This window comes from Pongo abelii, chromosome 1 (genome assembly GCF_028885655.2).
Source record: "Pongo abelii isolate AG06213 chromosome 1, NHGRI_mPonAbe1-v2.0_pri, whole genome shotgun sequence".
NCBI lineage: Eukaryota > Metazoa > Chordata > Mammalia > Primates > Hominidae > Pongo > Pongo abelii.
The window spans coordinates 89,236,479-89,258,477 of NC_071985.2; the positions used below are offsets into that span (position 1 = coordinate 89,236,479).

The 21,999-nt window shown below is 45.7% G+C and overlaps 2 protein-coding genes across 4 annotated transcripts; one reads left to right on the forward strand and one right to left on the reverse strand.

Annotated features, from left to right (window-relative positions):
• Position 1: 1 nt before the first annotated feature.
• PFDN2 (prefoldin subunit 2) lies at positions 2-17,452 on the forward strand. Its single transcript, XM_002809899.4, has 4 exons — positions 2-104; positions 15,636-15,724; positions 15,840-15,963; positions 17,150-17,452. Exons 1-4 carry the CDS (start codon positions 30-32, stop codon positions 17,324-17,326), a joined length of 465 nt encoding a protein of 154 aa, XP_002809945.1. The 5' UTR covers positions 2-29; the 3' UTR covers positions 17,327-17,452.
• A 204-nt stretch (positions 17,453-17,656) lies between these two features.
• Positions 17,657-20,804, reverse strand: KLHDC9 (kelch domain containing 9). 3 transcript variants are annotated; one of them, XM_054526755.1, is made up of 5 exons: positions 19,513-19,594; positions 18,932-19,328; positions 18,488-18,647; positions 18,197-18,395; positions 17,657-17,942 (listed from the first exon to the last, which is right to left on the reverse strand). In XM_054526755.1, the coding sequence occupies exons 4-5, from the start codon at positions 18,366-18,368 to the stop codon at positions 17,779-17,781; spliced, it is 336 nt and encodes a 111-aa protein (XP_054382730.1). In that variant the 5' UTR covers positions 18,369-18,395; positions 18,488-18,647; positions 18,932-19,328; positions 19,513-19,594; the 3' UTR covers positions 17,657-17,778. The 3 variants fall into 3 exon arrangements, with proteins under 3 accessions (XP_054382730.1, XP_002809946.2, XP_054382734.1); XM_002809900.5 differs by having other exon boundaries at positions 18,932-20,804; XM_054526759.1 differs by lacking the exon at positions 17,657-17,942 and having other exon boundaries at positions 18,235-18,414; positions 18,932-19,633.
• Positions 20,805-21,999: the final 1,195 nt, after the last annotated feature.

Here is a 21,999-nt window from a genome sequence, read left to right on the forward strand (position 1 = left end):
GCCGGCCGGAAACCCAGCAGGAGGCGAAGATGGCGGAGAACAGCGGTCGCGCCGGCAAGAGCAGCGGGAGCGGCGCGGGGAAGGGGGCGGTGTCCGCAGAGCAGGTGAGGAGTGGCTAACGCGAAGGAGGGCACCCACCTGGGTCTGGAATACTAGCGAGAAGGGGGAGCCTGTGGCTTGTGCAGGCCTTTACTCCAGTACCACATGTGCGTGGCAGCTAGAGAGGGAAGGGTCCCCGGAAAAGCTAGCCGAGCCCCTTCGGAGAGGTAGACGGGTGGGTAGGTGAGAGCCACGCCTCCGTGGGGTGGTGGGTGAGCCTGAGCAAGGGGAAAGCCCTGACATGCAGGGTCTGGGAAGATGCACAGGTCTGAGGGGAGATGGTTTGCTGCTTTCTCTCTCTCTCCTCAGCCCCTCCAAACAGGTTATGGCTGGGCAAGACAGCTCGAAACTAACCCTAGAGAATTAGTTAACGGGCTGGCTGTGTAGTCTGTTACGTGATCCTGAACCCACGTTGACAATCGCCGTCACGCTGCAGAGCCACGTGACTCTCATACTCGAACAGCCTAGTGTTCTATATACTATTTTAATTCGGGAGTTCATTACTAGATCGAATTTCTTTAGAGACCAGAAACCCCTTTCTGATCCGAGTTTGCATTTTCCCCAGTGCCTAGCATCAGGAAGCGTTTGCTAAGTTAGTTAGAAAACCCTTTGTGGCTTGGGAACCGTGTTTTGCTAAGTGGAAAAATAGGAGTGGGAGGAAAGCTACACAATAGAAATGAAAACAGTTAACAGCTATTTTATTGTTATTATTACTTTTTGAGACGGAGTCTCGCTCTGTCGCCCAGGCTGGAGTGCATGCAGTGGCGCGATCTCGCCTTACTGCAATCCGCCTCCTGGTTCATTCAAGCTATTCTTCTGCCTCAGCCTCCCGCGTAGCTGGGACTACAGGCGCCCGCCACCACACCCGGCTAATTTTTGTATTTTTAGTAGAGACGGGGTTTCATCATATTGGCCAGGCTGGTCTCCAACTCCTGACCTAGTGATCCGCATGCCTCGGCCTCCCAAAGTACTGGGATTACAGGCGTGAGCCGCCGCGCCCGGCCTACAGCTGTCTTAATTATAGGTTCAGTTTTTGTTGAACAATTAATACAAGCAGATGTATCAGCATAAAGATTTTTATTTTTATTGTTTTTTGAGACAGAGTCTCACTCTGTCATCCAGGCTGGAGTACAGTTGCGGGATGTGGGCTCACCACAGCCTCCACCTCCCGGGTTCAAGCATTTCTGCCTTAGCCTCCCGAGTAGCTGGGATTACATGCCCGCACCACCACGCCCAGTTAATTTTTGTAGAGGCAGGATTTCACCATGTTGCCCATGCTGGTCTCGAAGAGCATAGTCTAGTGGGGTAAATAAGAGAAGCAAAATGCTTATATGAGGCAGAAGATAAGTGTCCTAAGAGAAGTATAAAGTGCTATGGAATATGGTTTCTGACTTGGGGTTGGGGAATGGAAAAGGAACCTAATACTTTTTAATACTTTGTTGTTGTTGTTGAGACGGAGTCTCTGTTGCCGAGGCTGGAGTGCAGTGGCGTGATCTCGGCTCACTGCAACCTCTGCCTCCCAGGTTCAAGCGATTCTGGTGCCTCAGCCTCCCGAGTAGCTGGGATTACAGGTGCACCACCACACCTGGCTAATTGTTGTCTTTTTGGTAGAGACGGGGTTTCACCATGTTGGCCAGGCTGGTCTCGAACTCCTGACCTCAAGTGATCCGCCTGCCTTGGCCTCCCAGACTGGTGGGATTACAGGCATGAGCCACAATACTTTTTTTTTTAGAGACAGAGTTTCACTTCGTTGCTCAGGCTGAGTGCAGTGGCGTGATGATAGCCTGATGCAGCCTTGAAATCCCTGGGTGATCAAGCCATCCTCCTGACTCAGCCTCCTGAGTAGCTGGGACTATAGGCATAAGCCATTTTGAATGGCTAATTAAAAAAATTTTTTTTGGTAGAGATGGGAGTCTCACTTTGTTGCTCTGGCTGGTCTTGAACTCCTGGCCTCAGGTGATCCACCTGCCTTGGTCTCCCAAAGTGTTGGGATTGCAGGTGTGAGCCACCTTGCCTGGCTCCCCCTAATAATTTTTAAGGCTACCATGGGCCAAGCACTCTGCTGGGTACAGCGATACAGATACAGTAGCTCCCCCTTATCTGAGGGGGACATATTCCAAGACCCCAGTAGATGCCTGAAACCTGGGATAGTATTGAACTCTATGTTTTTTCTCATACCTGTGATAAAGTCTAATTTATATAATAGATGCAATAACTAATAGAACAGTTATGACAATATAATAAAGGTTACATGAATGTGGTCTCTCTTTTTCAAAATATCTTATTGTACTGTACTCACCCTTCTTGTGATGATGTGAGATGATAAACTGCCTTCCTGATGAGGTAAGGTGAATGACAGCATTGTGATATAGCCTTAGGCCACTATTGATGATAAGTCAGAAAGAGAATCATCTGCTTTAGGTGATCTCAGATCATTGAGCCATGACAATGTTGAGCAGGAGATGTTGATGACTAAAGGGCAGGTAGCATATACAGCATGGATAGGCTGGGCAAAAGGATGATTCACATCCTGAGCAGGATGGCTCGAGATTTCATTACGTTATTCACAACAGTGTGCAACTTAAAACTGATGAATTGTTGGCCAGGTGCCGTGGCTCACGCCTGTAATCCCAGCACTTTGGGATACTGAGGTGGGTGGATCATCTGAGGTCAGGAGTTCGAGACCAGCTTGGCCAACATGGCGAAACGCCATCGCTACTAAAAATAAAAAAATTAGCCATGTGTGGTGGCGGGCATCTGTAATCCTAGCTACCCAAGAGGCTGAGGCAGGGAGAATCGCTTGAATCCAGGAGGCAGAGGTTGCAGTGAGCCAAGATTGTGCCATTGCACTCCAGCCTGGGCAACAGAGCGAGACTCTTGTCTCAAAAAACAAACACACAAAAAGTATGAATTGTTTATTTCTGGAATTTTCCATTTATTTTCAGACATTGGATAACTCTGGATAATGAGAGACTATTGTAAATGAAACAGACTTTGTCTTCAAATTGCTTTACTCACAGACTCATTTGAGAAAAAACAAACCAAACAATAAAGATTTATAGTGTGCTGCACAATCCCTTCATTATGGCAGCAGAGGAGAGACCCCTAACTAATCACGAGGTTGTAGGATTGTGGGGGTAGGGGCTGGAAAAAGGAAGCTGTGGTATAGTAGGCTGGCTAAGAGCATTCTTACGCACTAGGGTCAGACCTAAGTTTGAATTTCATTTCTACTATTTACTATTTATATATGACCTCCCATGAGTTACATCTTGGCCTCCCCCATCTGTAGAAACATAACAGTACCTACCTCATCACTGAATTTAGAGTATTAGGCAAGACAATGCATGCAAAGTGTTTTGCACAGTGATGAGAATATAGTGTGTGTTTAGTAAATGCTAGTTAGCTTTTGTTTTCTAGAGGAGAAAAATCCTTCAGCTCAATTCTAAAGGATGAGAGAAGTTAGTCAAGCAAAGAAGGAAGTGGAAGATTTTCTAGGTAGAGGGAATAATGTGTTCCAAAACACTAAGGCATGAAACTGCCTGGCATGTTTGGGATGCAGGTGGGACTTAATGTTTGAGGTGGATTACAGAACTTGAATATGGAGAAAAGGGGGTAAAAGAGGAATATAAGATGTCTCTCAGGTTTCTGTCTTCGGTGGATAATGGTGCCATAGGGAATGTAGGAAGACACAGACAATTTTGGGGGAAATATAAGTTTATTTTAGAATTTTGAGTTTAGGTTTCTTGTGGGACACCCAGGTTAAACATTCAGTAGACACTTTGATTTTTAAATCTTGAGATACAGTAAGAAATGAGTTGGAGATACAGATTTGAGAATTGAGTTTATGGATGATAAAGCCATGGTTATGGATAAAAATGATCGCTTTCCATAGTTTGTACAGAAAGTGAAAAAAGAAGTAGAACAAGAGTGGAACCACTGTTTTAGGGGAGCTAAAGAGAAGCCCTCAAACTTCCCTCAGGAAACTGAGGAAGTGTGATAATTGAGTTTTGAGGCTGTTCCTTGATTAACATTCTCTTGCCTTTGTTTATTCTGGAGAGAACACTGGGTAAAACATTACAAGATTTATCACTGCTGCAAATTTGAGCCACATATGTCCCTTACAAACAAGATGGAAGCAAATAACACATTGTGTTAGACACTTGTTTTACCTTCTGTTACTGATTGAGACAGGGTCTCATTCTGTTGCCCAGGCTGGAGTGCAGTGGTGTGATCACGGCTCACTGCAGCCTCAACCTCCCAAGGCTCAGGTGATCCTTCTACCTCAGCCTCCCAAGTTACTGCGACTACATGCGTGTGCCACCCTGCCCAGCTAATTTTTGTATTTCTTGTAGAGATGGAGTTTTGCCATGTTGCCCAGGCTGGTCTTGAACTCCTGGGCTCAAGCAGTCCACCTGCCTTGGCCTCCCAAAGTGCTAGGATTACAGGCATGAGCTGAGCCACCGCTCAGGCCTACCTTCTGTTATTTAATTACTGCCATTTGAAGCAGGTTGTATTGTCCTCCATTTATAGGTGAGGACATCTTAATTTCAGAGGCTTTAGTTAACTTGCCCAAGGTCAGTAACTGGAAGAGCAGGATTTTTAAATAAGGGACTTAAGAATCAGGCAGACCTATTTTTTCCACTTATGCCATGATTATATTAGAGATATTTGAGCAGAACCCTGAAGGAGTGGATGGATTTGAACAGGTAGCAGTGGGAATAGAAAGTAGGGAATATGATAAGAGGAGAGTAGTTGAATAAGGCCATAGAGGTCTTTGAGTGCATGGCAAAGAATTTATAACTTTTTAACATAAGCAGTGAGGAAGTCACAGAAGGATATATGTTATATTATTAAATATTTAACTCTTATATAAAATAATACATTTATTGTCAGAACTGTAGAAAACAAAGGAAAAAGTTCAAACCAGGAAATAAATTGCCCATAATCCAACTATCCAGAGATAACTTTTCTTGCCATTTTGGAGTATATCCTTTGAGAGATTTTTCCCCCCTCCTTTGTCTTTTTGTGTATATATGTGTGGATGGAAGGGGGAGCCTTTTTTTTTTTTTTTTACATATTTTATAAAATTAGGATTATACTACAGTATGTACTGGTTTGTAATCTGTTTTTTTAAGCCTAATAGTATATGTTGAACATTTTTCTATGTCATCTAAGTGTTAGGAAGATTAAATTAGCAGTGTGTAGTGTAGGTTTGGGGAGTCTAAAAATAGGATCATTTAGAAGACTATTGTAGTAATTCAGACAAGAAGGTAATGAACATCTGAACTAGGGTTATGTCAGTGAGCCTGAGAGAAATTGCTATACTAAGTGCAGTACATTTGGCAGTTCATGGGATTATGGTATGTTCAAAGATGAACCTGGGTATGGTGGCAAGTGCCTGTAGTCCCAGCTACTCAGGAAGCTGAGACAGGAGGATCACTTGAGTCTGGGAGTTTGAAGCTATAGTGTGCTGTAATTGTGCCTGTGAATAACCACTTTTCACCAGTCTGAGCAGCATAGGGAGACCCCATCTTTAAAAACAAAACAAAAGATGAAACTAAGGTTTCCTACCAGGAGGGCTAGAGTGATGTCAGTAGCAGAAATAGAAGAGATAAGATCACTTCAGCTTTGAACAACATGAGTTTAAGATATCCATGGGACATTTAGGTGGAGATGATCTGTAATAATAGCAGCTATTTATTGAAAACTTGTTATATGATAGATATTGTCCTAAGTTCTTGATGTAATTACTTAATCCTTACAACATTCTGTGAGGCAGGTATTATCTGTATTTTATTGGTGAAGAAACATCAGAAAAGAAGTAATTAATCCTTATACATTCTGTGAGGCAGGTATTAATCTGTATTTTATTGGTGAAGAAACATTCAGAAAAGAAGTAACTTGTCATGGTCTGACGTTAAGCCATTTCTGTCAGGCACAAAAAAGCTCTTTCCTCTAACTTGTAAATGTGGGACTAGAATTTCTGAAAAGGCCTGGTTTTGCAGGCAAGTAGAATAAAGGCAATTGCTGGAACTATAGAAGTAGCTAAGAATGCCACTTGAAATAGTATAGGTTACCCTGATTTGATTATATGAATGTATCAAATTATCACATATACCATGAAAATATGAATGATTATGAATCAATAAAATATAGTTTCAAAAATAATATAGGTAATGAAGAAGTGCTATGAATAGAATCTTAGATCCTGTGGCCATTGTGGGAGTGAAAGAGGAAGAACTTTCAGAAAGGAGAAAGAAGGAGGCTTGAGATAGGAAGGAGAACTGAAGGGACCTGGAAACCAAAGGGGAGTCGAAGATCTACATTGTATCGGGCACTTGACCTATTATCTCAGTTAGTTCTCATTGTTACCCTATAGCAGTGATTCTCAACTGGCATTATCTTTTCCCAGGAGACATCTGGCAGTGTCTGGAGACATTTTTGGTTGTCACAAGTAAAAGGGGTTGCTACTGGCTTTTAGTGGGTATAGTCCAGGGATTTGTTAAACATCCTCTAATGCCTGAGACAGCCCTCCTAGCAAAGAATGATTTGGCCTAACATGTCAGTAGTGACAATGTTGAGAAACCCTGCCCTGTGGTATATTATATTAAGTCCATTTCATAAATGAGGAAACAAGGAAAGTTAAGTGACTCAGTCATATAGCAAGTAAATGGCAAAACTGGGATTTCAACCCAGGTCAGAATAAGAAGTTTGGGTTCTTTCCACTTTACTATGTTGCTACTTGGATCCCAGTACTTGGGGAGGCTGAGGCAGGAGGATCTCTTGAAGCCACGAGTTTGAAACCAGCCTGGGCAACATAGTAAGACCCCCATCTCAGGCTGGGCGCAGTGGCTAACACCTGTAATCTCAGCACTTTGGGAGGCTGAGGCGGGCGGATCACAAGGTCAGGAGATCGAGACCATCCTGGCTAACATGGTGAAACCCCGTCTCTACTAAAAAATACAAAAAAATTAGCCGGGCGTGTTGGCGGGCACCTGTAGTCCCAGCTACCTGGGAGGCTGAGGCAGGAGAATTGCTTGAACCTGGGAGGTGCAGGTTGCAGTGAGCCGATATCATGCCACTGCACTCCAGCCTGGGTGACAGAGTGAGACTCCGTCTCAAAAAAAAAAAAAATGTCTCTACAAAAAAAAAAAAAATAAATAAAAATTTCATGAAGAGAAGGGATGAGTACTATTATTTGATGGAGAATAAGGTCAAAGAAGTTTTCTTTGACAGAGAGTTGAGTATGTTCTTCAGAAAAGGGGGCACTGAACTGAAAAGAAAGTAATTAGTGGAGCAGTATCCCAGATCATGTTTTTCCAGGTTCATCCGATCATAATTCTCTACCTCTTCTATTCTTCTATTGAAACCAGTAAGAGTAAATGTCATGTAAGAAGACCCTAGGACATTTTGGAGAGAAAGGTAATGATTATAGATTTTTTCCTAAAATTATTAAAACTATATGGTAAACAAAAAAGAAAACAGGAATATAAATTTACTTTTATAAGAAATTAATATTTGACAAGCCAGGAATAATATATTAACAGAGATAGATTTTTAGAGTTAGACAAACCTGGGTACAGGTATGATTTCTGCAGTTCACTAGGTTATTTTATTTTTCATTTTTCGAGACGAGCCTTGCTTTGTCACCCAGGCTGGAGTGTAGTGGTGTGGTGTTGGCTCATTGCAACCCCCACCTCCCAGGTTCAAGCAATTCTTTTGCCTCAGCCTCCCGAGTAGCTGGGACTACAGGCATAAGCCACCCTACCCGACTAATTTTTTGTATTTTTAGTAGAGATGGGGTTTCACCATGTTGGCCAGGCTGGTCTCGAACTCCTGAGCTCAAGTGATCTGCCTGCCTCAGCCTCCCAAGGTAATGGGATTACGGGCGTGAGCTACTGCGCCCATCCCACACTATTTTGTTTTGTGTTTGTGAGACACAGTCTTGCTCTGTCACCCAGGCTGGAGTGTAATGGCACAATCTGGGTTCACTGCAACTTCCGCCTCCCAGGTTCAAGCGATTCTCCTGCCTCAGCCTCCCGAGTAACTGGGATTACAGGCACCCCCCCACCACGCCCAGCTAACTTTTGTATTTTTATTAGGGACAGGGTTTCACCATGTTGGCCAGTCTGGTCTGGAACTCCTGGCCTGAAGTGGTCAGCCCGCCTCTGCCTCCCAAAGTGTTGGGATTACAGGCATGAGCCACCGTGCCTGGACCCACACTATGTTATTTTGACCACCACACAACACTCCACCAGCCTTGGTCTCCTCATTTACAAATTGAAGGTACAGGTCTTACAGTCTTTTTTGTTTTTTAGAATTAAATGAGATAGTCTAGCACAGTGCGTGGCATATAGTAGGTGTTCCTTTACTCTTGAGACTGTGGAAGGCAGATTATAGTAGGACTATGAAAGAAATAGATATTTTAAAATAGGTTGCATTTGCATATTTAACATTTTAAAAGAAGATAAAGAATAGAAGGCAGTCTGCATGGTGGAAAATAACACAATATAAATAGAAAAGATTTTGTCAAATTATTTAAGTAACTAATATGCATTTTTATGTGAGCACATATGAAGGGTTAACATATGGGAGTGGAAGATGGCCAGATTCTTCTGCTTCCCAGAAGAATCTAAGTTGAAACCTGAAGAAAGAATTAGACTTAAGCAGAGAAAAACTGAATGAGAGAGGTTTGGGAAAGTATACCAAAGGTAGGGTGAAGATTCTATGCAGATGCCTGAAGACAGCTGTTAAGGGAAACTACCAGTGACTTAGGACACTGAGTGCTGAGTTAAGATGTGGAGGGAACGACTGATTGGGAGAGGTAAGCTGGAACCCAGTCTTTATAGGACTTTTTGAGGAGTTCAGATTTTATCCTGTGAGCATCGAGAAGGTTTTAGGCATAGGAATAATTGGTTAGATTTATATTTTTGGTCACTTATGCTGCAGTGTGGGGAGTAGATTAAAGGGGGCAAATCAGGAGGCAGTATAGAAATCAGGAGGGTATAATAAGTAGTACAGATGTAATTAATTTGATGTGGATAGTGAATCAAGGATGATTCCGGGGTTTCTGGAGTTACATTCCAACTCTAAAATTTATTAAAGTAACAAAAATAATAAAAGCTACCATTAGGGCTCTGGGGAAAGAGATATAATCATGATATTGCTGGTAGCAGTATAAATTAATCTGGTCATCTTGGAGAGCTTTCTAGCGACATGCAATGGAAGCTATAATAATGCTAATGCCTTTTTGACTCATTGATCTTACTTTTGAATACGATTCAAGAAATTCAAGAAAAGTGGCTGTAAATTGTGCATTATTTGTCCAAAGACCAAAGAGGTTTTTTTTTTTTTTTTTAGGTGGAGTCTCACTCTATTGCCCAGGCTGGAGTGCAGTGGCGCAGTCTCAGCTCACTGCAACCTCTATGTCCTGGGTTCAAGTGATTCTCCTTTTTTTTTTTTTTTTGAGACGGAGTTTCGGTCTTGTGCCCAGGCTGGAGTGCAATGGCGCGATCTTGGCTCACTGCAACCTCCGTCTCCTGGGTTCAAGCGATTCTCCTGCCTCAGCCTTCTGAGTAGCTGGGATTACAGGCATGTACCACCATACCCAGCTAATTTTTTTGGTATTATTTTTAGTAGAGACAGGGTTGCACCATGTCGGCCACGCTGGTCTTGAACTCCTGACCTCAAATGATCTGCTGGCCTTGGCCTCCCAAAGTGGTGGGATTATAGGGGTGAGCCACCGCACCCAGCCTTTTTTTTTTTTTTTTAATTTTAATTTTTGTTTTTTGTTGAGACAGAGTCTCGCTCTGTTGCCTCGGCTGGAGTGCAGTGGTGTGATCTCAGCTCACTGCAACGTCTGCCTCCTGGGTTCAAGCGATTCTTCTGCCTCAGCCTCCCAAGTAGCTGGGACTACAGGCACACGCCACCACGTCCAGCTAATTTTTTGTATTTTTAGTAGAGATGGGGTTTCACCATGTTGGCCAGGCTGGTCTCGAACTCCTGACCTCAGGTGATCCACCCGCTTTGGCCTCCCAAAGTACTGGGATTACAGGCTTGAGCCAGCACGCCTGGCCTTTGTTTTGTTTTTTTGAGACAGAATCTCACTCTGTAACCCAGATTGGAGTGCAGTGGCATGATCTTAGGCTCACTGCTACCTTCACCTCCCGGGTTCAAGCGATTCTCCTGCCTCAGCCTCCCGAGTTGCTGGGACTACAGGTGTGCACCACCACGCCCGGCTAATTTTTGTATTTTTAGTAGAGATGGGGTTTCACCATGTTGGCCAGGCTGGTTGTGAACTCCTGACGTCAAGTGATCTGCCCGCCTTGGCCTACCAAACTGCTGGAATTACAGGCATAAGCCACCGTGCCAGGCCTGTCCAAAGAGATTTTATATTGTTACTATTTATTACAGAAAAATTGGAAACAACCTAAATGTTCTAACAGCAGAGGATTAGTTAAGCTTTTTTTTTTTTTTTTTTTTTTTTTTGAGACAGAGTCTCGCTCTGTCACCCAGGATGGAGTGCAGTGGCATGATCTCGGCTCACTGCAACCTCCGCCTCCTGGGTTCAAGCAATTCTCCTGCCTCAGCCTCCCAAGTAGCTGGGACTACAGGCATGTGCCACCACACCCGGCCAATTTTTTGTATTATTAGTAAAGACCAGGTTTCACCATATTAGCCAGGATGGTCTGGATCTCCTGACCTCATGATCCACCTACCTCAGCCTCCCAAAGTGCTGGGATTACAGGCTTGAGCCATCATGCCTGGCCCTAGTTAAGCAGTTTTAAAAAATATATCAATAGGGTATGGGCCTGGTGGCTCATGCCTGTAATCCCAGCACTTTGGGAGGCTAGGATGGGAGGATCACTTGAGCCCAGGAGTTCGAGACCAGCCTGGGCAATATGGCAAAACCCTGTCTCTACAAAAAAATACAAAAATTAGCCGGGCATAGTGGCACATGCCAATGGTCCCATCATTCAAGAGGCTGAGGTGGGAGGATCGCTTCATTCAGCTCAGGAATTCAAGGCTGCATTGAGCCATGATTGTGTCACTGCACTCCAGCCTAGGGAACAGAGTGAGACCCCATCACTACAAAAAGTTAAAAAAACTAGCCAGGAGTGGTGATGGGTGCCTATAGTCCCCAACTACTCTAGAAGTGGAGGCAGGAGGATCACTTGAGCCCAGGAGTTCAAGGCTGCAATGAGCCATGATTGCACCACTGTACTCCATCTGGGCAACAGATGAATCAGGAGTTCAAGTAAGACCCTGTCTCAAGAAGAAAAGAAAAAAATTGTTTGTACATAGATGATGATTTAATAGGGTTGAGAGACGCAACACTGACGTGTCAATCTGTGCTTACAGCAGACAACTTAAAGAGAATAAGGAATAAGGAAAGAGAAGGATAATTAGGTCCTAGCCATAGGGGAGAAGACTATTAGAAAAGTTTTGTTTTAAAAGGAAAAATGTGGGAATAGAGGATAGCTTCTCTGTTTTCATTACCTGGCAGACCCCAGAAATGGCTTAATATTGGCTTATTTTCATATAGTCTACAGTTAAGTTGCAGTTAGCTGCTGTATTAGGCTGTTCTTGTGTTGCTATAATTACCTGAGACTGGGTAATTTATAAGAAAAGTGGTTTAATTGGCTCATGGTTCTGTAGGCTGTACAGGAAGCATGGCATGTGCTTCTGGGGTGGCCTCAGGAAGCTTCCAATCATGATGAAAGGCAAAGGGGGGACAGGTGTCTTATGCATGGTGGGAGCAGGAGGAATAAAGAGGGGTAGGTGTCATACTTTTAAAGAACCAGATCTTGTGTGAACTCAGACCAGTAACTCACTTATCATCAAGGGGATGGCAACCAAGTCATTCATGAGAGATCTACCCCCATGATCCAAACACCTCCCACCAGGCCCCACCTCCAAGGTTGGGGATTATATTTCAATATGAAACTTAGAGGGGACACCTAAACTATATCAGCTGCTAAGAGATTTCATTTCCTTTAAGTGCACTTATGGCTGAAATTTTCCATAATAACTGTGGATAACTCAACATGTTTAAGTAGATTTTAGTTTGGTATTTGATTAAAAGTTCATAAAATGGAACAAGAGGAAATTAGTTATTAGCAAGAATGTTGAAGAAAAGTTGGAATTAAAAAAAAATCTCAGGCGGGTGCAGTGGCTCACGCCTGTAATCCCAGCACTTTGGGAGGCTGAGGTGGGTGGATCACCTGAGGTCAGGAGTTCAAGACCAGCCTGACCAATATGGTGGAACCCCCATCTCTACTAAAATTACAAAAATTAGTTTGGTGTGGTGGTGTGCACATGTAGTCCCAGCTACTTGGGAGGTTGAGGCAGGAGAATCGCTTGAACCCGGGAGGCAGAGGTTGCAATGAGCTGAGATCATGCCATTGCACTCCAGCCTGGGCAACAGAGCAAGACTCCTCTCAAAAAAAAAGAAAAGAAAAGAAAAGTAGACTCCTATTAATTACTAAGGAAAATAAATTCTGCTGGGCATGGTAGCTCCTGCCTGTAATCCCAGCTCTTTGGGAGGCCAAGGTGGGAGGATTGCTTGAAGCCAGGAGTTCAAGATCAGCCTGAGCAACATGGTGAGACCCTGTCTCTACAAAAAATAAAAATAAATAAAAATAATTGCTGTGGTGGCACATGTCTGTAGTCCCAGCTACTTGGGAGGCTGAGGCAGAAGGATCACTTGAGCCCAGGAGTTAAAAGTTGGGGCATCAGAAATTTTAGACACTTAAGCTGATTTCTTTGATGTATTTAACAACATACATCCAGAAAAGTGGATCATTTGGGTGCTAAGGGAACATCTAGACTCTGCTTTAGTCATAATTTTTTTTTAGATGGAATTATTTTGATCTAGAATATTAACAGTGGAGAAAAAGCTAATATAAATGGGATGGTTTTGAGATAGGCAATGAAGGTTAAGGAAAAACAGCCTGTAGATAAGTTAGATTTCCAAGGCATTTGTTGAAATGAGTGGCTAAAGTAGATTGAGATGAAGGGGTGATAGATGGGAGAAAGGAGGAGGTTGCTGGAATGACAAGTTTTTGGTGAAGTATTATTCCTTGGTTTATTAGCAGTAGAAGGGATATAAGGGTGGTGCAGGTCGGCCATTTGGATAATATTTGCTGTATGTGATCCTTGCAGAGGGCACACTAGAGCTAAGGGGCCAGGCCAGGCATGTTGGCTCATGCCTGTAATCCCAGCACTTTGGGAGGCTGAGGCAGGCAGAGCACTTGAGCCCAGGAGTTTGAGACCAGCCTGAGCAACATAGTAAGATCCTGTCTCTACAAAAATATCAGGTGGTGTGCACCTGTAGTCCCAGCTGTTTGGGAGGCTGAGGCAAGAAGATCACCAGAGCCCAGGGAGATTGAGGCTGCAGTGAGCTGTGATTGTGCCACTGCACTCCAGCCTGGGTGACAGAGTGCGACCTTTATTAAAAAAAAAAAAAAAAAAGAAAAGGAAAAAAAGAGATGGGGCCCTAGTAAAGATGAAGTGGTTAATCATCTTTATTAGGGCAAAATTTCTGGCTGTGTGACTGGAGATGATATTTGCAAATACACTCGTATTTGGTAATGGTTTGAATGGATTGAGTCCACTGTTGTCAGATGACCAGGAGAGAGTCTAAAGGGACAATTCTGGACTTGGAGAGAAGTCCATGATAGTATTAATGTACTTCACTGTTCACAAAGATGTTTCACACTCATTGGTTCACATGATACAACAACCTTATGCAGTAGGAATCATTATCTGCATTTTGCAGGTAAGAAAACTAAGGCTTAAAGGGGTTAATCCAGTGGTTCTCAGTTCACACTACACGTTAGAATTATGTGGGAGATCTTTTTAAAAATACTGAGGCCTGGGCCCTACCCCCAGTGGTTGTGTAGTTGTTCTGAGGCTCCAGTATTCATGTTTTTAAAATGATTCAGGTGATTCTAACATATAGCCATGGTTAAGAACCACAGGGTTAAATGTCTGTCCCAGGCCATAGAGCCAATAAAGTAGCAGAGGCAGAACCTGAAACCTGGCTTTTGTCTCTGAGCCTCATATTTTTCATTTTTTTCCCCCCACACTCTGATTTTTCAGGTTTCATTTAAGACCATTACATTATCCCTCAGGAAGCCTGTATCAGTTCTGTATCAGTTAGGGTTTATAGGCTACAGAAACCAACTCTGACCAACTTTCTCTTTTTTTTTTTTTTTTTTTTTTTTGAGACGGAGTCTTGCTCTGTTGCCAGGCTGGAGTGCGGTAGCGTGATCTTGGCTCACTGCAACCTCCGCCTCCTGGGTTCAAGCAATTCCCCTGCCTCTGCTGAGTAGCTGGGACTACAGGCACATGCCACCATGCCCGGCTAATTTTTTTGTATTTTAGTAGAGATGGGGTTTCACCATGTTGGCCAGGATGATCTTGATCTCCTGACCTGGTGATCCGCCCACCTCGGCCTCCCAAGTGCTGGGATTACAGGCGTAAGCCACCATGCCTGGCCCTTTTTTTTTTTTTTTTTAAGGGCTATTTTTGAATAATAGTGGGTATTTCACAGAATTGAACAGAATGAAAAAAAAGGCTAAATAACTAGACTGAACAAAGTTCAAGAACTGGGGCAGCTTTAGGGAATCTAGGAATAGGAATGGAAGGTCATCTCTACAGAACCAATAGGAATCTTAACTCCAGCTGTCTTCTATACCCATTTGTCTGCAAAATTCCAGTTCCTGTAGAGAGACTCTGTAGGTCACTGCCCCTGGGTCAGGGGTCATGTGGTTAGTAGCCCCAAAAGAACCACACCAAGTTAAGGAGGGGCAGTTCCCCAATGGATGGGATACTGAGCGGACCCAAACAAAAGTTACTCATTACAAAGCCCTTCCTGACAGCCCTCACTGCAAGTCTAGGCTCCCCTGTAGGTACTCCAGTAGCTTTCCAACCCCATTCTTTTTTTTTTTTTGAGACGGAGTCTTGCTCTGTCGCCAGGCTGGAGTGCAGTGGTGCAATCTCGGCTCACTGCAACCTCCGCCTCCCGGGTTCAAATGATTCTCCTGCCTCAGCCTCCCAAGTAGCTGGGACTACAGGCGCATACCACCACACCCAACTAATTTTTCTATTTTTAGTAGCGACAGGGTTTCACCATGTTGGCCAGGATGGTCTCAATCTCTTGACCTCGTGATCCACCCGCCTCGGCCTCCCAAAGTGCTGGGATTACAGGCGTGAGCCACCGCGCCTGGCCCCCATTCTTATATTAAATGCCTATTTCCCACCAAACTATAAGCTACGAGAAGTCAGAGGCCAAATCTATTCTGTGATGTCCCTCAGTAGGCCCTCAAATATCTCAAAAATAGTAGGCCCTCCATGTTTGGTGAATGGAATTCCAGAAAAATTTTAGGTAGAAATCGCAAACTTGTGGTTCTACTCCTTTTCCAGGTAGGTGCCCACTACTGCACCTTTGTAAAGCCTGCCACCCTATGTGCTGTCTGGACCCTCTGCCATTTCCACTATCCCCTCTTTCACCTCTTCTCTCACCTTGTTAGGTAATTGCTGGCTTCAACCGCCTTCGGCAGGAACAGCGAGGCCTGGCATCCAAAGCAGCTGAGTTGGAGATGGAGTTGAATGAGCACAGGTGAGAAAGTCAGGGAGAGGCAAACAGTAGGACAGCTGTATGGGCTACTCCGTGAGGGGGATTTGTAGTAGAGTGGGGCTGAATCCTCAGGTCCTGCCTTGTTCTCCTATCCCAGCCTAGTGATCGATACACTGAAGGAGGTAGATGAAACTCGTAAGTGCTACCGCATGGTTGGAGGAGTGCTGGTGGAGCGAACTGTCAAAGAGGTGCTGCCTGCTTTGGAGAACAACAAGGAGCAGGTGAGCAAGAATCATTGAATAGGATCGGGTACAGTGGCTGTAAACCCAGCACTTTGGGAGGCCAAGGCAGGTGGACTCCCTGAGTCCAGGAGTTCGAGACCAGCCTGGGCAACATGGTGAAACCACATCACTACAAAAAATACAAAAAATTAGCTGGGTATGGTGGTATGTGCCTGTAGTCCCAACTACTCACCTGAGCCTAAAATGTCGAGGCTTCAGTGAGCTGTGATCACCTCACTGCACTCCAGCCTGGGTGACAGAGTGAGGCCCTGTCTCAAAAAAAAAGAGGGCAGCATAAAATAGCCTATGCTCATTATGCTATGCTAAGTCCAACTCTTAGACAAGAGGAATTGCTGACTGCTGTGGGCTCTGTGACCTGGCTGAATTGGGGTGGGAGGATTGGGTGGGATTAGAGTAGTGTTTCTCATAGTGTGTGTTTCACGGATACATGAATCAAAATCATCTGAAGGACTAATTTATAAATGCAGCTTCCCAGACCCACTGGATTAGAACCTTTGGGAGTGCCATGAAGTGACATTTTAAAAATAAGCTAGGCAGGTTGCAGTGGCTCACACCTGTAATCCCAGCACTTTGGGAGGCCAAGGCGGGCGGATCACAAGGTCAGGAGGTCAAGACCATCCTGGCTAGCATGGTGAAACCCCGTCTCTACTAAGAATATGAAAAATTGGCTGGGCATGGTGGTGGGCGCCTGTGGTCCTAGCTACTTGGGAGGGCGAGGCAGGAGAATGGCGTGAACCCGCGAGGCGGAGCTTGCAGTGAGCCGAGAGCGCACCACTGCACTCCAGCCTGGACAACAGAGCGAGACTGCATCTCAAAAAAAAATAATAATAAATGAAAAAATAAAAATAAGCTCATGCCTGTATTCCCAGCACTTTGGGAGACCGAGGCAGGAGGATTGCTTGAGGCAGGAGTTTGAGACCAGCCTGGGTAACATAGTAGGAACTTGTCTCTGTAAAAAATAAAAAATAAGCAGCCCAGGTGATTCTAAGTACATTAAAGTGTATAAACCACTGTGTTCAAGAAAGGAATAATTTTAATGTCTGGGCTCCTCTACTTGGTTAAAGGTAAGATTAAACGTGTTAACACTTCCTCCAACCATAGTCCATTCCAGGTGGGGGAAAGGATTCCTGAATTCCTTATATAATCCCTGTTACTTGTCCTCTAGATACAGAAGATCATTGAGACACTGACACAGCAGCTTCAGGCAAAGGGAAAAGAACTAAATGAATTCCGGGAAAAGCACAACATTCGTCTCATGGGAGAAGATGAGAAGCCAGCAGCCAAGGAAAACTCAGAAGGGGCTGGGGCTAAGGCCAGCTCAGCTGGAGTGTTGGTCTCCTAGGGACCAAGGCCTTTGCATTTTTTTCTACCCTGACTCCCACTTCTAATTTCTCTTTATTGTTATTATTATTATTTTCTCTGCTATTGTAATATTTTTTGTTAATTAAATGTTTTGGTCAGAATCTTAGCTGTAGCCTGAAGTTTTCTCCTACTTGGGGGTGGAAATTGTTTTGAGACACGGAACAGCATATGATGTGTGGTTTTTGTTTCCATCAGGTTAATGACTCATGAGAGTAGGACCCATATTTATTTTATCCTTTCCTTGCAAATAAAGGTATGTCCACTTATTTACTGCCCTTCCCCCTCCCCCAAAAAATTTCAGAGACAAATCTTGAGTCTCAGATTGAAATTTAATAAGCATTTGAAGTGAAGCAGATAGCTCTGGTGATAACGCTTTATAGGTTTGCAACAAAGCAAAACAAAACGAGGCTTAGTGATGTGTCTTGGCATTATTTAGATAAAGTCCAGGATGCAAACCTGTGGACTGGCTGTCCTGCCATCCTCACCAAAACCCCCAACCAGGTAAAGCTGATCATTCCAAAGGCAGGTGCGATGGCCCACGCGTTTCATCCTGCGATCTGCACAGGGGAAGTGGAACCACAGAGGAGGAGATGTGCCTGTTGGATACGGGCAGAGGGTGGTTATTGAGGCAGTAGCACTTTGTCATTCACAGAACTCAACACAAGGGCTTGCCCATTGTTTTTCTCACTTGATTTGTAGGCCTCTTCAAATGCTTAATATTCTGTGTACTCTAACTCCTGTCAACTAATTTTTCCTCCTCCCTACCCCATCACTCCATCCTCTTTCTGTAATCTTCAGATTCCCCCATCTTCCCACCTTTCCCCCCTTCAGCCATTAGTCTGGCTCTCACGGGTATCATAGATGTAGAGATCATTGCAGATGGTGTCTCTAGCTCTGGTCAGAGTTTCTCCACCAAACAGCACAGCAAAGGGCCCGACCACAGAACATGAGTGATGCCGTAGTCCATGGGGCCCCTTCTGGGACCCCTGCCCACTGTTCACAAGCCTTGCAAGCTGTTCCATCAAATGAGGAGCAACAGGTGGTTCCTCCTTGGGGAGAAAGAAAGGACTGTCCAAAGAGACCTGGGCATCACAATTTTAGCCTCTTCCCATCCTAAACAAGATGTGTGAGGAGCTAATACCTTAATTTTCCCATGACTCCAATGCCCAGCTACTTCTGGTTCAGCTAAGTTGCAACCTCCAAAGAGCAATAGCTGATGACCTGGATGGGGTCCAGGAGTTTGGAGCAGGGCCGCACAGTGACCTGAGCGTGAGGCTATGTGGCAGCCTTCTTGCTTGTAGCTGTGGACATGCAGAAATTCAGGGCTGAGTGGGTTTTCTGGAAAATGTAAATGCCACCGCCCTTGCCAAGGATGGATGGAGAAGAGGCATAGGGCAGTGCGGTAGGTGGGATAAGAGGGAGGGTAATACTGTAGAGAGCTCAGCTAGCTTAAACATGGTAGGTTCCCCTGGGAGGAGGGTGCTAGAGTGAGGACGTGGATAAATTGCCTGAGAAATCTGCTTAGGCTTTTGTTTTTCCAGAGTGTAGATGAGAGTGAAAGGTTTTGGGCAGGGGGTGGCCATACCAATAGGTGCGGGCGCTGGGGTCCAGCCTTAATGTGTAGATGCTTCCATAGCGTCGCTGAGTGTGGATACCGCCCTCCCGGCCAGCCACCTGCAGCTCTCGGTCAGAGATGCGGGTGCAGGTGTGACTACTGAGGCCGGCGGGGGGGCAGTCACCAGGGGTCGCTGTCCACGCCTCCCACACACCGCGCTCTGTGTCCAGTGCGGTCACTGTGGCCAAGCGGCGAGACCCGTCCCAGCCGCCCACCACGCAAAGCCAACGCCCGCCCACGGGTGCCGCGTCGTGGTGACTGCGCGGAGGGCTGCCCCGGGCTCCCAATCGTACGGCCTGGCCCCTAGCCGGGTCGAAAACCACCGTATCGCTGCTGGGCTCTCTCGCGCTTCCTGCTAGGAGACCACCTACGAGATAGAACCGTCCCCGCAGTTCGGTGCATGAATGGAAAGCCCTAGCCAAAAGCGCGTCCCGCGCCACTGGCCTCCAGGCCCAGCCTGAACCTGCGGCCCGACCCGGGGGCACGGCCACCGCCATGGGCCCCGGGGAGAGGGAGGGCGGTGGGGTCTGCGGCTTGGAACGAGCCCCTACATGGCGGGCCAGGCACCTCGCCTTCCGCGGGCTTCCCCGGGAACCTCCCCCTACCGGACGCCAGCCAGGGTTCCCACCTCAAGTCCCGGCTTTCTCTCCGTGGTCGCCCAGCAACCACTGCAGCGGCTGCGGCGCGACCGCTGCAAACCGAAGGTCGCAAAGCAGCAGTTACCGTGGAGACAGGACACCTGGGTGACTATCGGGAACCGTATGGTGGTGCCACCAAGGCTACGGGAGCTGTATCAGGTCAATAAAAATCCTGCAAGATTGTTAACCTCAGAAAGTCGGAGGACAGTCGGGTCCTCAGAATAAACCCCTGTGATCTCAGCTGTGAACTGATTTGCGATTTTGACATTTGAGGTGCAGGTGCTGCTCCACTAGGGCCGGGAGGGATCATTTGGCTTCAGGGTGTCTTACTCGGGCTAACCACCTCAGGGATGAGCAAGGAAGGAGAAGCAAAAGTCAGAGGGTGGGGAAGTGAAAGTGGACTGAGCACTGGCCCGAGAGACAGGAGACCTGGGTTCTAGTCCCAACTATGACCCTGACCCTCAAAGGCATTGTTTCTCTCTAGGCCTTCTCAGCTTTGTCATTCATCAAATAGGCTGTTGGTTTATTCCCAAAGGCTTGAAGGTCCCGATTGATTGGGTGGGAGAGTCCTTTCAGCTCTGGCCACTAGAGGGTAGCAGAACCCAGTCTCTCAGGGGACACACACACACACACACACACACACACACACACACACACACACACACACACACACACACACACACACACACACACACACACACACACAGAGAGAGAGAGAGAGAGAGAGAGAAAGAGAGAGAGAGACAGACAGAGACACAGAGAGAGAGAGAGAAAGAGAGAGAGAACCCACTCAGCCTTAGAAGGGTAAAGTGGGGGAAAAGTGAGAAAATGAGAAAAACAGACTCCTACCCTTCCCTGATATCTTTTATTTAAGCCAGTTTCCAGATATTAACTCTGTCCGCCAGGACCAAGTGATAACTGAAGAGGCCCAGATGCAAGCTTTCTGGTTTCAGCTGAAGGAGGAAATACAGACAGAATTTTCCTCCCAACACAGCTGGGGTGGGGCAAAAACAGGATCTGTGTCCTCTGGGACTGGGCTGTAAGTGGGAATGATGACTGCCACTTGTGGCCTTTGGTTTCTACACATCACCTTGCTCCCCATCATACCTGAGATACTGAGATCATAGAAAGTGGCCAGGCAGGAGAATCACTTGAGGCCGGGAGTTCAGGAGTTCAAGACCAGCCTGGGTAACATAGTGAGACCCTGTCGAAAGAAAGAAAGAAAAATAGAAAAGAAATAAAGAAAGGAAGAAAGGAGACAGTGGCCAGGGCTGCAGTGAGGATGGGCATGTAATGCAGGGTCTGATAGCACAGCAGGGCTTTCCCCTCCTCTTCCCAACTCTTGGTCCTCAGAGAACACAGCATGGGGATGGCATGGGCAGGAAAGCCACAGTTATAGAGACTGGAAGATTACCAGGACCTGTTCCCCACCTGTACCTTAAAGCCAAGATTCAACAATAGCTTTGAAAGTCTCTGCCCTCCCACCTATAGCTTTCCCTGAGTATGACAGGCAGTATTCTCAGTTTTCCAAAATCATGGTAAGAATCTCTAAAAAATCACTAACTTTTACTGTCCTTGGCTGAAATTTAAAAGTCAGTCTTTCCCCTCAAGCTTCTCACTGGCTAACCTCCCAACAGCTGGATTCAGATCTGTCATACTCCTAGGATTAGGCAAGGGCTTGCCTCAGGGGTGGGGCAATTTTGCTTAAACCTTATTGGCCTATATGTCCATTTTAGGCTCTTGCTTTTGCCTAAGTCTTGGCTGTTCTGTTAGACTTACTTTCTGCCTCTCCTGGATAGAAATGGGAACTCCCCACCCCACGGGCCTTTCCAGCTCCTCTCTCCCAGCTTCCTCTCTGACTCTGAGTCCTTAGCAGTAGGCATCTTCGTTAGACATAGAGCTTGAACCTCACATACTCCTTGGCTGTGCCCTCTCCAGTTCTGTACCTAGATGCTTCCAGTTCCTCCTAAGAGCTGGAAGCATCTGTCCATTGCTTTGCCATCCCAAGACCCTGGGAGAGGAACTGCCTAGGACTCCTACCTTCTTAGGTTAGTTTGAACCAAATCTATATTTTGGAGGAGGGAGAAAAGAAGCCAGAAAGAGAGAAACAGAGAGAGGAAGAAAGCAAACCAGCCAACCTGGACTTGTATGACACATGCTTCACACCACAGGACAGCATCTGCAGTGGTCTATAATGTCCTTGTCAATGATATACAAACTGAAAGGGCATTAAGATAAGTGAAAGGGGGAACTGAGAGAAAATTGTGAGAGACAGGGAAAAGGGCAGCCAGGGCTGTGAACCTGCTTTCACCTGCTAATAATACCCAGGGACAACCTCTGTCCACAAATGAGAGCAGGGACTGGATATCCTGAAAGTCTCGTAATCTTGATGTGATCCTC

Coding starts and splice junctions, on each gene's coding strand:
- KLHDC9 (XM_002809900.5), bottom strand. CDS start 19,458: ATGGCGGTGGCCGTGCCCCCGGGTCGGGCCGCAGGTTCAGGCTGGGCC. Junction 18,396..18,487: donor GGAGTCATGGGAAAATTAAG/GTATTAGCTCCT, acceptor TTTCTCCCCAAG/GAGGAACCACCTGTTGCTCC. Junction 17,943..18,196: donor TCTCTACATCTATGATACCC/GTGAGAGCCAGA, acceptor CGTATCCAACAG/GCACATCTCCTCCTCTGTGG.
- PFDN2 (XM_002809899.4), top strand. CDS start 30: ATGGCGGAGAACAGCGGTCGCGCCGGCAAGAGCAGCGGGAGCGGCGCG. Junction 15,725..15,839: donor ATGGAGTTGAATGAGCACAG/GTGAGAAAGTCA, acceptor CTCCTATCCCAG/CCTAGTGATCGATACACTGA. Junction 15,964..17,149: donor TGGAGAACAACAAGGAGCAG/GTGAGCAAGAAT, acceptor CTTGTCCTCTAG/ATACAGAAGATCATTGAGAC.